This window comes from Coregonus lavaretus, assembly GCF_964263955.1.
Source record: "Coregonus lavaretus genome assembly, chromosome: 10".
In the NCBI taxonomy this organism is placed as follows: Eukaryota; Metazoa; Chordata; class Actinopteri; order Salmoniformes; family Salmonidae; genus Coregonus; species Coregonus lavaretus.
In genome coordinates this window covers 17385726-17403166 of record NC_139997.1, presented here as the reverse complement: position 1 = coordinate 17403166, position 17441 = coordinate 17385726, and the positions used below count along the sequence as shown (strand labels likewise).

Sequence of the window (17441 nt, the reverse complement as noted above, 5' to 3'; positions counted from 1 at the left end):
AGGACCTGGTCAATGACCTGAAGAGAGCTGGGACCACAGTCTCAAAGAATACCATTAGTAACACACTACGCCGTCATGGATTAAAATCCTGCAGCGCACGCAAGGTCCCCCTGCTCAAGCCAGCGCATGTCCAGGCCCGTCTGAAGTTTGCCAATGACCATCTGGATGATCCAGAGGAGGAATGGGAGAAGGTCATGTGGTCTGATGAGGCAAAAATAGAGCTTTTTGGTCTAAACTCCACTCGCTGTGTTTGGAGGAAGAAGAAGGATGAGTACAACCCCAAGAACACCATCCCAACCGTGAAGCATGGAGGTGGAAACATCATTCTTTGGGGATGCTTTTCTGCAAAGGGGACAGGACGACTGCACCGTATTGAGGGGAGGATGGATGGGGCCATGTATCGCAAGATCTTGGCCAACAACCTCCTTCCCTCAGTAAGAGCATTGAAGATGGGTCGTGGCTGGGTCTTCCAGCATGACAACGACCGGAAACACACAGCCAGGGCAACTAAGGAGTGGCTCCGTAAGAAGCATCTCAAGGTCCTAGAGTGGTCTAGCCAGTCTCCAGACCTGAACCCAATAGAAAATCTTTGGAGGGAGCTGAAAGTCCGTATTGCCCAGCGACAGCCCCGAAACCTGAAGGATCTGGAGAAGGTCTGTATGGAGGAGTGGGCCAAAATCCCTGCTGCAGTGTGTGCAAACCTGGTCAAGGCCTACAGGAAACACATGATCTCTGTAATTGCAAACAAAGGTCTCTGTACCAAATATTAAGTTCTGCTTTTCTGATGTATCAAATACTTATGTCATGCAATAAAATGCAAATTAATTACTTAAAAATCATACAATGTGATTTTCTGGATTTTTGTTTTAGATTCCGTCTCTCACAGTTGAAGTGTACCTATGATAACAATTACAGACCTCTACATGCTTTGTAAGTAGGAAAACCTGCAAAATCAGCAGTGTATCAAATACTTGTTCTCCCCACTGTATGTATCTGTTGGTCACAGATACCTTGAAAAAAAGGTAGGGGCGTGGATCAGAAAACCAGCCAGTATCTAGTGTGACCACCATTAGCCTCATGCAGTGCGACATCTCCTTTGCATAGAGTTGATCAGGGTGTTCATTGTGGAATGTTGTCCCACTCCTCTTCAATGGCTGTGCAAAGTTTGTGTGAAGAGCACACTTCTCCAGCGTGCCAGTGGTCATCGAAGGTGAGCATTTGCCCACTGAAGTCGGTTATGACGCCGAACTGCAGTCAGGTCAAGACCCTGGTGAGGATGACGAGCACGCAGATTGTGCAGAAATTCTACAGGTGTGCAAACCCAGTTTCATCAGCTGTACGGGTGGCTGGTCTCCGACGATCCCGCAGGTGAAGAAGCCGGATGTGGAGGTCCTGAGCTGGCGTGGTTACATGTGGTCTGCGGTTGTGAGGTCGGTTGGACGTACTGCCAAATTCTCTAAAACGACGTCGGAGGCAGTAGAGAAATTAACATTCAATTCTCTGGCAACAGCTCCGGTGGACATTCCTGCATGCTCCCTCAAAACTTGAGATATCTGTGGCATTGTGTTGTGTGACAAACTGCACATTTTAGAGCTGCCTTTTATTGTCCCCAGTACAAGGTGCACCTGTGTAATGATCATGCTGTTTAATCAGCTTCTTGATATGCCACACCTGTCGGGTGGATGGATTATCTTGGCAAAGGAGAAATGCTCATTAACATTGATGTAAACAAATTTGTGCATAACATTTGAGAGAAATTAGCTTTTTGTGTGTATGTAAAATTTCTAGGATCTTTTATTTCAGCTCATAAAACATGGGACCAACACTTTACATGTTGTGTTTATATATTTTTTCAGTGTAGCTATTTCTGTGATATCCAAACCAAAGCTGCATGTATTTAACATAGCACAACCTTCAAGTATCAGACTACGTTACGTAGAATTCAACACAACCATTATGTGGTGTTCTAATAGAAAAGACAACTATTACAAATTTCCAACCAAAACATTTACATAGAAGAAATGTGAAATAACACTCAAAATAAGAGGCCACTTGACAATGCCAAAATGAAGTTCTATGAACTGTTGTTTTTTGTGTGTAGGGAGGGAGGCAGGTGCAGTGTTCTCGGTTTATTTAAAAAAAAATTACTAAACGTATTTTGTTATAGAGTAGAGGGAGGGTAAACGCTTCCTTGGTTGGCCCGCCCTTGTCTTAAGTCCAGACACAAGTGAATGTGATGTCCAGTCACAGGGCCCAGCCTGCTCTCCCTCACTGGGGGGCCTCTGTGTCCCCTGGCTGAGGGCCTGTCTCAGGGAGCTCCAGCTTTTCACACTTAGTCAGTTTCAGGGTTAAGTGCTGGGAGATCTCATTGGGGTCAGTGAACAGAGCAGCAGGGACGTTCTGGAAGACAAGGAGAGGGAGCCAAAATTCATATTTTCTAGATTTTGCAAATGACTAATCGTTCCCCCTTTACAATAGCGGCATGATTGTATCAGCTGCACAGTGACATGCATGATGTAGCATGAATGTTTTAGACAATGTTTTAGACAAAACCAAACATACTCAATGAATATTCTTATTATGTTACTGAATGTCTCCGGAGCATTTTCAGATTTCGTTATTGACAAATGCTGTGAAAAGTACAGTAAATGTAAAATGCACATCAAATCAACAGTGTAATGTTTGGATTCAATCTTGTGTCAGGTGAACTGTTGTGTCCTTTGTTGTGATAATTTCCCCATAACCTTCAAAGTGTTCTTGTTCAATTGCTACCATGATCATGCATATGCTTCTTCCACAAGTGTAAGGGGGTTTAAGGATTGGAGGCAACAGTGCTACAAGCTTTCAGGAAGGAGACGATACTGCACGATGCTAAACTTACTCTGACTTCTGCTACACATGTACTTTTCAAACAGAAAATAAAATTCTCACCTGCAATTCTGAAATGTTGCTTTCCCGAGTACTAAACTCTCTGATCATGTAATTCTTTCCAGCCTGTAAAGAAAACCAGAGTAAGCGATGACTAATTTCATAAGTAGGCCTAGCCATTTCATAGTTGAACAGTGTGTATTGCCCATTTCCTGCAAAAGATATCCACAGAATTTGACTACCATTCACATCCGCTCTGGTGGTTAATCGATTGTCATTTCCCAGGAAAGCCCACAGTCACACTTGCCTCGTGGTAGAGCCGCGTGTCATTTATCCGGATCAGAACTCCATCCACTCGCAGGAAGAACCGCAGAAGCAGGAAGAAACTGGTGGGCATCACTCGCTGTATCACACACACGGGTAACAAGAGGATAAGTCATTCTTCAAAACCTCCTCAGCCTCTCAAAGAGGCAAGCGTTTCAGAAAATGCATTTAACATAAGTAGGTGAATAGAAAAATTGCCTTTTTTATTTCTGGTCTTACAGCCCCCGCAAGAGCATGTCCTTTGGTGCTTGTCATGGAGACAGACATATGGGGTGATTGCATGTCATCATAAAGTGTCAATTCCTGTCTGAAAGTGCCACTCACTATTTTGACGCTGATCATGGACACGCCGTGATCGTGCAGCTCGTCCTCAAACAAAAGCACGTCGTCGAAGAACATGATCTGCTCTCGTGCCTTCAGCTTCTCCATGTCGATGCGCTCTGACGTTTCTGTCGCCTGATGGAATAGCAGGTGTGTATTCATTAGTGCACACCGTAGCAAAAAGAAAAAGTATCTTATTGGACACATTCAGGTAGGCCTCTCCCCGTTTCAGCTTGTTTGATTCTGTTTGGTTCCTAGTGAATGCACCCCAGGCAAGAGACATCTTGAGACAAACATTTTTTTGAATATTAAGCCTATGCGAAAGAACAATTGCATTCCAGGCTAACTACATTGCAGTCGTTGCATTGCATCAACCGATGGTTGTGCGACACATCATTGACGGCGCAGTCGGGCGTCAGACTGCCATATCATATGGCGTGGTTAGTTGACATGTTAATCACCTATCCAGGCAATGTGAGATCTGGCAGGCATCTACAATTAAGTCTGTCTTAAATGCAGCCAATGACTTAGGGACAAATCCTATCTTCCACTTACGTCTAATTTCCACTTAGTCATGCATCGATGTCAATGTGAGTCTAAGTTTAATTTGGACTTAAGAGAAGTTAAGATTTGCCCCTTATTTTGTAATGTTTGTGTGTTTGGGATATTGTATTGTATCCACAGTGTGAACCGAAAGGCCTCTCACCCTCATCTGCAGGTCCTCTCCTAACAAGGTGCCTCTGTAGTCTGTGGTGTATGTCCAGTCGTAGCGCTTTACTACCTCTTTGGAGTGTTCCGAATCAGCCCTGGCAATACATCCACATGACAAGTTTCACTCACTGAGATTCATTCTCCATAATAGGACTGATTATTCAACACTTTTTATCTAAACAATTTAAAATGCCACTGTTTTATCTACTTCAACAGCATTTAGACAATGAAGGTGTATTATCACAGAGGTCTTATGACAGTGGTTGTACCTGCTCTCTTGCCATTCCTGTGCACAGGCCACTTTCACAGAGTCCTGCATGTTGTTGACCCTCTTGAGGGCATCGATGGCGTTGAACTCAATACCATAACCGTCTGTGTGCTGGATGCGTAGAATGTTGTCCCCAAACAGCATCTCTGGGAGCGAGGGCATGTGCATCTCCTCCCCTAACCTGGGACGAAACTGTCAAGATTGAAACCTGAACAACTAACCTCAATGCCGTTTAGCTGGTAAATTGACGAGATTTGAATGACTAAATGTAAGTCGATAAACAAGCTCCCCAATGTAGACTAAACCTTAAGAATACTAAACAGAGAATTAAAGACAATGTATTTTCTGACACTAAATACTTGGAATAGCTTACCGTTCAATGTCCTTAGATTTCATGATGTGGGTTTTTGCAGCAGTCACTTTCCATGGTCCGAATGTGAAGTCTTGCTTACTGCTCTTAAACCCATGGGTCATCATGGCTGACAAATTGGCCAACATCAACTGGAAATACAGACACCAAACCCATCAGAGACAGAAAATAAGAGAGTAAATAAACACCTGATAGTGTATGCAAGTGTAATGGACGTCACGCTAGCCTAGGCAGCCAATAGTGGCGGCTAGATCTGCACTATTGTCTAGGATGTGTATTCCCGGTAATACACTCATGTCACCCGTGGACTGGATGGTACATAACACATCCTTCATTCAGATTCTAAGGCATAATTTTCCTCCTTAACTAGCTTTAATGGTGAGCCGCCGGAGGAGAATTTTTTTCTTAATAAAACAATTTTCCACAACCATTTTCAGATAATTTATGCTCCATTTACATTGTGACGATTTCATTACACCGTACGCCAACTTCACAGAGTCTTGACCCGCTACTGAAGTGTAGCGTTTGTAAGGAAAGATGAAGGAGAGCCTGTCTCTTGTCAGAGATGGCATTTATTTTTGGAGATTGCAAAATATGACCTTTCATTCAAGCCAGGATAAATATATTGTTTCAGGTGATAATGAAATAATGTTTTGTTTAGTTACTTTTTCCTCAACTTGTTTCTCTAACTTTATAGCAAGTCAAGCTAGCTTGCAATGCAGAGCAGCTAGCTAGCTAAAAGCTAGGTTGATGATATACCATTGTTAGGCTGGACAATAGAACGAGTAAAATGTCACCTAAGGCTGAAAGACGGCCAAAGAACGTTGGTGAGCTGGAACACCAGCGCGAGGCCATAGCAAATTAATTGAAACGAACCTTCGCTGATCCTCTTTTGACTGGAATGATCCCTAGAATTCCATTTTCCCTAAATGGCACCAAAAAATGTATACCTTTTCATTTTACTACTACAATCTGTTCTTAGGACGAAATGGAAAAATAACAACTTGTGTACAAAGTAAACATCCGCAACTCGATGGTGCCAAGTGTGCTTATGTCTGCTTAACTAGGAAGTAGGAAATAAATTGCAACTTCTGACTATTTCTGGTCTAGCGATCGATGACAACGGAGTACGCTGCCCATCCTTACATAATTAGAAAGAGGAGATTATCCTGATTCAAAATACGTCCTACTTGAAAAAAGTCAAAATATACACATTGCGAGATATTTGGCGAAATAGACCAGCATGCCTCTCCATAGGAAAACAATGGGGGGAGCTCAGCGTTCCAAGGGCAAAACGTATTTCGGGGCTAGCTTTTGATGACAACGGAGTATGTCAAAATATACACATTGCGAGATATTTGGCGAAATAGACATACATGTCTGTGTATCATTTTCCCATAGGGAAACAACGGTGCAGCCTCAGAGTTCCAACAATAATGTATACTTTTTTATATTTTAAATGTTAGCTTTTGATGACAATGGAGTACCCTGCCCAACCTTACATCATTAGAAAGAGGAGATTATCCTGATTCAAATGGTGTCTGATTTGAAAAAAATCTAAATATACACATTGTGAGATATTTTGTGAAATAAACAGACATACCAATATTTCCCCTATAGGAAACAATGGGACGACCTCAGAGTTCCATTAGTATTTTGTTTGTTTGTTGACGTTTTAACTACCAGCAATTGTTAAGGGCATTGTAAGCTGCACCACATTTACATAATTATAAATAATAGGTTATCCTGATTTAAAATGGTGTAGAACTTCAAACCATTAAAATACATACATTGAGATATTTGGAGAAATAGACAGACGTCCCTATTTCCCCAAAACAATGGCAGTCAAAGTTCTAAGAACAGTCTTTTATTTAACCAGCTTACCATTTATCTGCTGCTATTTGCCTTTTTTTGTGTTAGAAATGTTGTGGTTTGAACTGGGCCTCTATGTGAAAGCGTGGAAATAACTTATCAACTTCTCATTATTCACAGATTTACTTCTCTGATGACATGGCAGGCAGGCAGAACACCTGAATTTCAGCAAAGCAAAGGCTCTTTTAAGAGCTACCAGATTTAATTAAAAAAGCACATTTTCTGTGTCCAGTGTCTGTGTTTATATGTTAAGGGGGTGTTACTTTGGCATATAATGTTATCCATGTAAAGAAAATAATTAACTAAATCTATGGTGTTTTTTGTATATGCGAAAGGCCCATCAGTTTTATTGTTATGCTGTAAATGTTTATTTTATGGTTGTACGTGATAAAATGAACTAGCAAATATTTTATATTTAGCAATTCTGAGTAATTACTACTTCAGTAAGGAAATACACTTTATTCAGTGACCTTAGGTATATAAACTTTGATGGTCTGATCAGAGCGTTAAAGAAAATGAATGAACTGCAATTACTAAATCATTACAATAGATGGCAGCATAACACCACAAATGAAAAACAGTATGTTTATAACTCTCTTGCTCCTCCCTGTGGCCTTCTGTGAGTACTACATAACTCATTAGCAACACTTGCTAGGCTCATAATCTGGAGGTAGTAACTGCGTCAGATCTACAAATGAATGAGCTAGACCTATCTATTTGGTTTGCAACTCAGTGATCCTGCGCAGCATTCGCTTAATTTGATGCCTACGAACAGACAGATTAAGACGCATATCAAATTACCCAGCAGCCATTTAGAAACAACAAATCGTCAAAAAGTTGGTATTTCTTAATTAAAAAATGTATTCTGGCTGTTTAAAATCGGCCACATCTTGAAAAAGAGGGCAGGGACATGCGTTTTCTTTAGGTTTACACCTTTTTCAGAAAAAAAAAGATGGTTAACCATGACCAGAAAATGTTTAATGTTTGATGGGTATGCGCCAGCCATCGTTCGCACTGTGGGTCACAACAACGTGTACCCAGGCGAATAGTGAGCTTGCTCACGGAGTAGCCGTAACCTTATCAATAATATATTGCCCAAGGTAAGTGTTCGAGTTCAACGTGGGCAGGTCTCATTGCCAACAATAGCGAAGCAGGCATTGTGACGTGGAAACAATGGGCTGGGAATAGGATGTTTGGAAGGCGAGTTGGTGCCACGGTGCTCAATAGAACGAATAGGAGCTGGCAGGGTAAAAAATGTTGGGACATATAGTAATATTATGAAACTGGGCTCCACGGCGGATGCAATGAAATAATTTTTATCCGAAAAAAGCGTTGTTAAAAATGTCATGTGTCCAGCCTACCATTGTAGCTAGCAACCTCCACCGAATAATTATCAAAAACAAAGGTTATTACCATCACAATAAACAAACGAAAGGCAACAGTCATAATATAATTGGCTTAACAGCCAATATGTATTATTTAACATTACTATTAAAATAGTACTCACAGGAATGGGTAATTGTTTACAAATGGTTAGTTAACTCATAAAGCCATCACCGAAAACCACATTTTCATCTTCTTCTGTGGTTTGGTAACTTCCTGTTCTTCAACAGACTCTGGCTGGACTGAAGACGATGTAAAAATATCTAAGTATGCTGCATCTGTCTCGCAATGGAGCCTTCAACCACAAGGGGGCATTGCGATTCTACTCCGTTGTGGACGTCCCAATTAAAATGCATGACATCCGGCGCAACATAACGGAGTGCTTACGGGTAAAAGCCCATTTATGCTTGCTCTGGCAATGCGATCCAGAGGCTCCATATGGAGGGTTTAACACAATAACGGAGCCTTGCGGAGGCCAAATCGAGCTCCGTACCGCATCGCTGTGCGCATCCCAAATTTTGTAACAATGCGGAGGGCTCCGTATTGAAATGATTGGTTGACGGTAGATGGGGGCGGGAGGTCCTGTATAAACACATTTTACATTTTAGTCATTTAGCAGACGCTCTTATCCAGAGCGACTTACAGTTAGTGAGTGCATACATTTTTCATACTGGCCCCTCATGGGAATCGAACCCACAACCCTGGCGTTGCAAGCGCCATGCTCTACCAACTGAACTACAGGAGGCACAAACTCACTTCCTTGACAACTTCCTTCATAAACAGCTCACACAGATGCTTGAACAAAATATGTTTATAACTAATCCAAGATAGACCAGAGCCTGTAGTTTCCAATGGGAGCAAATTAATCATAGAGGGCAGAACAAGCAAGGGGGTGGGCAGAGCCAAGCACTAGCTAGTGAGATCCTATTGGTGTGTTCTAGCATTTATTTGCATATTTCCATTAGGGAACGCCTACTCTGAAGTGTGTGTGTGCAATAACTCAATTCGCCCTTTCACTCCTTCTAAACAACACAATTTTTGGAAACCTTGGCAAAGGGTAAAGTCTACAAAATGCAGTCCACTCTGTTTGTTACAGATTCTAGTTTTGGAAACAGAAAAATTTATAGAGATCAAATGTTTCATCAATGAGAAAATGTGCAGAATGTCTGCCAAATTCTCTCTCGTGCCATCTTCAGTGGGCTTCCTCTCATCACCATATTTGGTAGTGAGTGGAAACACCAACCGGATGCTTCACATTTATACATCCAGTGAAATATCTGGCTCATTGTTCTATCGTTGCTTGACCGGAGCTTGCCCAATTTGACTGGAGCGAGATTCCCAAAGGCTGGAGCATCGGCCTTCTCGCCCGCTCCAGTAGCGCTCACTTAACGAGCTCAGGGCATGCCCGCCCCAGCATGCATTTGTAGTCTACTTGTGTGCCGCTATAGCCCCTTCCTTTAGCTACTGTCATGGAATTCGCTAAATATTTTCATAAAGAAACTGATAAAACACACAGGTGCTACATTAAGGTGACTTACAAAGATGAGGACCAAGAGCAAGAGAGGAGTGCGGTGATGTAGCGTCCACAACTAAAGAATCATTGTGAAATCTGAAAAGACACTTATCCCTGTGCCCAAACAGTTTGAGCTTCTACTTCTAAAAATCCACCTTTCCAGAAATAAGTCTCTCACTGTTGCCGCTTGCTACAGACCCCCCTCAGCCCCCAGCTGTGCCCTGGACACCATATGTGAATTGATTGCCCCCCATTTATCCTCAGAGTTCGTATTGCTTGGTGACCTAAATTGGGATATGCTTAACACCCCGGCCATCCTACAATCCAAACTAGATGCCCTCAATCTCACACAAATTATCAACGAACCTACCAGGTACAACCCTAAATCCGTAAACATGGGCACCCTCATAGATATCATCCTGACTAACTTACCCTCTAAATATACCTCCGCTGTCTTCAACCAGGATCTCAGCGATCACTGCCTTATTGCCTGCGTCCGTAACGGGTCCGCGGTCAAACGACCATCCCTCATCACTGTCAAACGCTCTCTAAAACACTTTAGCGAGCAGGCCTTTCTAATTGACCTGGCCCAGGTATCCTGGATGGATATCGATCTCATTCCGTCAGTAGAGGATGCCTGGTTGTTCTTTAAAAGTAATTTCCTCTCAATCTTAAATAAACATGCCCCATTCAAAAAAATACAGAACTAAGAACAGATATAGCCCCTGGTTCTCCTCTGACTTGACTGCCCTTGACCAGCACAAAAACATCCTGTGCCGTACTGCATTAGCATCAAATAGCCCCCGCGATATGCAACTTTTCAGGGAAGTCAGGAACAAATATACACAAGCAGTTAGGAAAGAAAAGGCTAACTTATTCAAACAGAAATGTGCATCCTGTAGCACTAACTCCAAAAAGTTTTGGGACACTAAAGTCCATGGAGAATAAGAGCACCTCCTCCCAGCTGCCCACTGCACTGAGGCTAGGAAACACTATCACCACCGATAAATCTACAATAATCAAGAATTTCAACAAGCATTTTGCTACGGCTGGCCATGCTTTCCACCTGGACACCACTACCCTGGCCATCAGCTCCGCACCCTCCGCTGCAACTTGCCCATGCCCAACCCCCGCTTCTCCTTCACACAAATTCAGACAGCTGATGTTCTGAAAGAGCTGCAAAATCTGGACCCCTACAAATCATCTGGGCTAGACAATCTGGACCCTTTCTTTCTAACACTAGCCGCCGAAATTGTCGCAACCCCTATTACTAGCCTTTCGTAACGTCTGAGATCCCCAGAGATTGGAAAGCTGCCGCGGTCATCCCCCTATTCAAAAGGGGTGACACTAGATCCAAATTGTTACAGACCTATATCCATCCTGCCCTGCCTTTCGAAAGTTTTTGAAAGCCAAGTTAACAAACAGATCACTGACCATTTTGAATCCCATCGTACCTTCTCCGCTATGCAATCCAGTTTCCGAGCTGGTCATGGGTGCACCTCAGCCACGCTCAAGGTCCTAAATGATATTATAACCGCGATCGATAATAGACAGTACTGTGCAGCCGTCTTCATCGACCTGGCCAAGGCTTTCGACTGTCAACCACCGCATTCTTATTGGCAGACTAAATAGCCTTGGTTTCTCAAATGACTGCCTCGCCTGGTTCACCAACTACTTCTCAGATAGAGTTCAATGTGTCAAATCGGAGGGCCTGTTGTCTGGACCTATGGCAGTCTCTATGGGGGTGCCACAGGGTTCAAATCTTGGGCCGACTCTTTTCTCCGTGTATATCAATGATGTCGCTCTTGCTGCTGGTGACTCTCAGATCCACCTCTACGCAAACGACACCATTTTGTATACATCTGGCCCTTCATTGGACACTGTGTTAACAAACCTCCAAACAAGCTTCAATGCCATACAACACTCCTACAGTAACCTCCAACTGCTCTTAAACACTAGTAAAACTAAATGCATGCTCTTCAATCGAATGCTGCTGGCACCCGCCCACCCGACTAGAATCACTACTCTCGACAGGTCTGACCTAGAGTATGTGGACAACTACAAATACCTAGGTGTCTGGTTAGACTGTAAACTCTCCTTCCAGACTCACATTAAGAATCTCCAATCCAAAGTAAAATCTAGAATCGGCTTCCTATTTTGCAACAAAGCCTTCTTCACTCATGCTGCCAAACATGCCCTCATAAAACTGACTATCCTACCTCTTCCCATATTGTTATGTATTTTGCTCATTTGCACACCAGTATATCTATTTGCACATCTATCATTCCAGTGTTAATACTAATTGTAATTATTTTGCACTATAGCCTACTTATTGCCTTACCTCCATAACTTGCTACATTTGCACACACTGTATATATATATTTTCTGTTGTATTTTTGACTTTATGTTTTGTTTTAGCCCATATGTAACTCTGTGTTGTTGTTTTTAGCGCACTGCTTTGCTTTATCTTGGCCAGGTCGCAGTTGTAAATGAGAACTTGATCTCAACTGGCTTACCTGGTTAAATAAAATAAATAAAAAATCCCAAAAGCATGATGGTGTACTTAACAACGTGCACATGCTAAAAGAACGGAAAGAGGTGGGTAGATAATTATGTGTGCCATTGTAGCAAAGTATTTATAAACTAAAAATCTAATCTCTTAAATGTTTCGTTCATTTTCATTCTATTACCTATACAATAGACCATAATTGATTTTGGCCCAATAGGCCTGGCATATTCCCACATTCAAGGAGCTTTCCATTTTTATTGGGTTATTTTGCCTAAAAACCTGTAGGCCTACCTATAGAAAATTAAAAATAAACAACTCTGCCCAGCCTGGCAAGAGTGTTTAGCATCCCCAGTGGCTCTGCAAGTGTGGAGGGGATATTATCCGCTGCTGGCTGGCTCTCCATGCACCATTGCATGACCCTGAAGCCACAGACTGGCCAAACTCGTGTTTCTAAAACTGAATTCAAAGGCACTAATAAAAGTCATTTTTTGTTTAATTTGTATTCAATTCAAAGTCACAGCCTATATGCACAATTTATAGACTATAATGATTTAATACAACAAAATGTTGTTTAAATGCTGAGCCCTTTATGTCCCTACCAGCCTATTGTGTCGCACTCGCAAATGCTTCCCAATGTATTTCTTTGTAGGCTATTACCTTAATAATAGTCTAAATAATTCCTTTTCGTTCCTTCTTAGGCTCCCTGTCTGGCTCCTGACCTATTTAGTGTTTATAGGCTGTTTAATATGACTTGTAGTCTATTAGAAATACATGTTCGCGCCTTACATTCACCTTTTCATATTTCTTCAAATACTTTTCATTCAAATCCATATGGTTTGGTTTAAATTCTTAAAAACAAATTGGTAGGTCCATGTAGTCACAAAAATAGATGGTTGTTAGTTAAATTGCGATTCTAATGAATGGAGCGTGAGTTTTTTTTCCTGTGAGCGCGGAGCGGTAGGAAAGGACATGGAGCGATGAGTAGGATTTCCAACTGCTCAACTCTGCTCATATACTCTGCCCAGGGCCTGCTTTGCTACCCACATGACCGCCCTCCTGAAGGATCTTAACAGTCGGCGCCATGCGAAAAGCTAGCTATTCGTTGGCGCAAGTGGGGACACTTCATATCTAGCTATTACAACAGAACACGATTCCTAATGATTCTCAATACCCTATGAACGTCGGTCGTTACTAGTTACCACAACCACAGTCATAAACCCCGCCTATTTCTACAATTTATCTTATTAAAATCAGATTTTAAACTTACCCTGCTAACCTTTGCCTAACCCTAGCCTTAAATTAGGACCAAAAATTAAACAAATTACCATGAAAGTCCCACCAACTTCCTGGTTCAAGTCCCGTACTTTTTCTTTTTTAACGAGATTCCCTAAAAACATACTTCCATACAGCTACGACCGGAAGTGACATTTTGTTTTGCAGTTTATGAGAATTTACGCAGTAGGTTAAAATAATTAACCTAGCAGGTTTGGATAATTAGGTTAAGATTAGGGAAAACAGTACGGGACTAGAACCAGGACGTAGGCGGGGCTCATAGCGGCTAACTAACGTCAGTAACTTCTAGTTTTTGCAAAATTCAACGTTATATAAAAAAAGCAGCAGGTAGTTGACAAAACGGGCACGCATGTTTATTCAAAAGGAGGCGCAAACAACCATGCAATAACTAGATCAAGCATCCCACAAAGGTATTTATTTATCTAGCTAGCTAACACTAGCTTGCGCCTCCGGCTTGTTTTGAGACAAGCTGGCTGGCTCAGCATCACTTCAATCACCATATAAGCTTGTTATCTTAACTTCATCACTAATGGACATAACTGTCCAAATGAATAACCTACTGACAAGACACATCATGGAAATAAAAATCAAAGATTACATTCAAAAGATAGCTAAAAGTACATCAACTTACTCCAGTATTTTGATTGTCAGCTAACGTCCATGAAAGAGAGCGTCACAAAAATGCTTCCGACATACTTTTCATTATTGTATTATATAGTTCCGCATCATTTAGCTACAGTAAATCTGCATTTAAGATACACTAGCTCTCTAAAACGGGTCCCAAACATACATTTAACAGAAATAAAATAGTGTTTAAAAAAAGTTCATACTTTAAGTGTATGGCAGCTTTACTTTTTATATGTTGTGGTGATATTCTGGGCTGTCAAAAAGACATAGGAGAGAAGATAACTGGTATCAATGACATAATCAGAGGCATAACAGTATGGACAACCATTCAACATTGATCCAGGGCCTGTGTCAAATTGTTTTTTTGCGTATCATTACAGACTGTATAGCCTACAAGCAACTTCATTTTTTGGAATTCCCCCAAAGTCAAGTGTCCTAAACATGATGGTTGTGAGAATGTCCTAAGCGATTGATCCTAGCTAGGATCCCATCCTAGGATTTGGTACAGTGGGTGGTACTGTCTATGGCCCTATTGGTACAGTACAGCTTGCTCCCTTGTCTGTGTTGGTATGGCAGTGTAGAGAGGGATTGGATGATGGTCTCCCAGTGTTGAATAGACATGGTGCTGCTCGGTCACAGGGGATGTTTCAAGAGGAGAAAGGTGAAGAATGCGCTCTAGAAAACAGTAAATGTGACATTCATAAACTGAACAAAATTCATTTGATTGAGAAAAAAAAATCACAAACAAGTCCCCTACAAAAAGCCTGGCCCATAAGCTATGCTGTATGTTTATAAATGTACTGTAGTTGGAAATGTGCGATAACAGTGAAAGTTGTACTGTTTGATACTTCATAAATCATGTTATCACTATTTCAAGCATGAGAGACAGAAAAGCTAAATACTCACTGAAATTAGTACACTTGATGATCATGATAAGGACCACTACAATCAACACCACTACAATAACGACCGCAATCAATATCCCACTCACTGGGAAACCTGCAACATAATCAGGAAAAGTGTGTGATATAAATAAAAGAATGAGAGAAAAGTAATTGACATGCAGTATTCACAGAACATAATCATGCCAGAATAGAAGTTAGATCCGTATTGGAAAATATACTTCTCTTAGTATGGTGATGATGGAAAAGTATATCATTTTTGCATTTACAATTTGGTCATTTAGCAGACAATCTTATCCAGATTGACTTAAAGTCAGTGCATTCAACTATATAGATTAAACAACCACTATTACAGTCACTAACCAGGTTTACATCCAACCAGGGCCGTAACCAGGGTTTGAGTTTTAGTGAGGTCCATAATGAGGGGGTGAGTGGGGGGTTTAAAACGCTTTAAAACGCTATTTGGAGACCAGCAAACACAAGCCAAAATGACCCCAGCCATTATCACCTTGGCTGCTCTAGGTTCATGCAGTATGAAAAATAAAAAATGTATGCACTCCCTAACTGTAAGTCGCTCTGGATAAGAGCGTCTACTAAATGACTAAAATGTAAATGTAAAATGTTCATTTACCTCAGTCCATCTACAAATACAAAGCCTATTAGCTATACAATTTGTAATGTTATACCCCTGAGAAAAGGCCTTGAGGCCGATACGTAAAGCTTAGCCCGGTAGCATCAGCGACTATTCACTCAGTTGTAATGATGAATTGCATAAAATCATCAACTCTTTACAGTGAGCTCCAAAAGTATTCAGACAGTGACAATTTTTTTGTTGTTTTGGCTGAAATGATACAATGACTATGAGTTTAAAGTGCAGACTGTCAGCTTTAATTTGAGGGTATTTTATCCATATCAGGTGAACCGTTTAGAAATTACAGCACTTTCTGTACATAGTCCCCCCATTTTAGGGGACCAAAAGTATTGGGACAAATTCACTTATACAGTATGTGTATTAAAGTAGTTAAAAGTTTGGTATTTGGTCCCATATTCCTAACACGCAATGATTACATCAAGCTCTACAAACTTGTTTGATGCATTTGCTCTTTGTTTTGTTTTTTCCCAATAGAAATTAATGGTAAATAATGTATTGTGTCATTTTGGAGTCACTTATTTTTGTAAATAAGAATAGAATATGTTTCTAAACACTTTTACATTAATGTGGATGCTACCATGATTACAAATGGACAAATATCATACACCCCCAAACATGCTAACCTCCCCTATTATTGTAATGGTGAGAGGTTAGCATGTCTTGGGGATATGATATTTGTGCGTCTCTAGCTTTCTCATTCAGGACTATCCGTAATCATGTTTGATAAAATTAGTACCGATTTTCTCAGGAAACCCCACATGGGGCCCCAACCCCAAGTTTGGTGTTGTCACTAGATACTACAGCCACACAGCGAAAAATTCATTAAAAACAAAAATTATGTTTTTGGTCTTAATTTAAGGTTAGGGTTAGGCATAATGTTAGCAGTGCGGTTAAGCTTAGGGTTAAGTTTAGGGTTCGGTTTAAAATCAGATTTTAAGAAGGGAAATTGGGTTTTAGCCCGGTAGTAGTGCTTGGGTAAAATCACTGGGGAAGCCAAGCCAGGAAAAAAAAAGCCATATTACAACCTATGTGTTGTGATAATTGCCTTGTTTGCTCTATAACCTGTTAGTTCATATGCCTTGCCACCGTGATAAATAAGCCTAAGGCCGAGACAATAAGACGACAGTGGCAAAACAAATTCAACCACACCTTTGTTTCATCACAAAACCAGAGAGCAACATCTGTCCGGTGGAATCCACAAAGCATATTGCATGTAACAAACCAATACATGACCTACAGCATGGTCAATTAAGTTAGTTTCCAACATTTTCGGACAACTATTGATTTAGAATACTGGAGAGTTACCGCAGGTAGCAAAGAAAACAGGAGCTGCCTCCACTATTCCAGCACCATTTCAACATCAAATCACCTATGTTTAGTCTTATACAGTGACAACTAAAAGATTCCAAAAACAATTTAGTCCAAACCAACGTAAGCTAAATATCATGTGGCTGTCCATGGAACTGATTTGTGTGCGTGTGTGTGTTCTTAAGTAGAAAAAACATGTTGATTCACCCAACTCTTTTTCTTAGAATTTCAATTACAATCGTTTCATCGCTGCAACTCCCTAACGGGCTCGGGAGAGGCGAAGGTCGAGTCATGCGTCCTACACAACATGACCCGCCAAACCGCGCCCCTTAACCCGGAAGCCAGCTGCACAAATGTGTCGGAGGAAACACTGTTCAGCTGACGACCAAAGTCAGCCTGCAGGTGCCCGGCCCGCCACAAGGAGTTGCTAGAGTGCGATGAGCCAAGTAAAGCCCCCCCCCCCCAGGCCAAACCCTCCCCTAACCCGGACGACGCTGGGCCAATTGTGCGCTGCTCTACG

The 17441-nt window shown here is 41.5% G+C and overlaps 1 protein-coding gene across 3 annotated transcripts; it reads right to left on the bottom strand.

Moving 5' to 3' along the window:
* Positions 1-1590: 1590 nt before the first annotated feature.
* LOC311135527 (TIP41-like protein) lies at positions 1591-14114 on the bottom strand. 3 transcript variants are annotated; one of them, XM_084169538.1, is made up of 8 exons: positions 14064-14114; positions 4866-4993; positions 4494-4673; positions 4220-4319; positions 3517-3648; positions 3176-3271; positions 2932-2994; positions 1591-2400 (listed from the first exon to the last, which is right to left on the bottom strand). In XM_084169538.1, exons 2-8 carry the CDS (start codon positions 4988-4990, stop codon positions 2269-2271), a joined length of 828 nt encoding a protein of 275 aa, XP_084025664.1. In that variant the 5' UTR covers positions 4991-4993; positions 14064-14114; the 3' UTR covers positions 1591-2268. The 3 variants fall into 3 exon arrangements, with proteins under 3 accessions (XP_084025664.1, XP_084025663.1, XP_084025665.1); XM_084169537.1 differs by lacking the exon at positions 14064-14114 and adding an exon at positions 13465-13494 and having other exon boundaries at positions 1768-2400; XM_084169539.1 differs by lacking the exon at positions 14064-14114 and adding an exon at positions 13407-13477 and having other exon boundaries at positions 1768-2400.
* Positions 14115-17441: the final 3327 nt, after the last annotated feature.

Coding starts and splice junctions, on each gene's coding strand:
- LOC311135527 (XM_084169537.1), bottom strand. Junction 2,995..3,175: donor ACACGCGGCTCTACCACGAG/GCAAGTGTGACT, acceptor TTTTCTTTACAG/GCTGGAAAGAATTACATGAT. Junction 2,401..2,931: donor GCAACATTTCAGAATTGCAG/GTGAGAATTTTA, acceptor CTTGTCTTCCAG/AACGTCCCTGCTGCTCTGTT.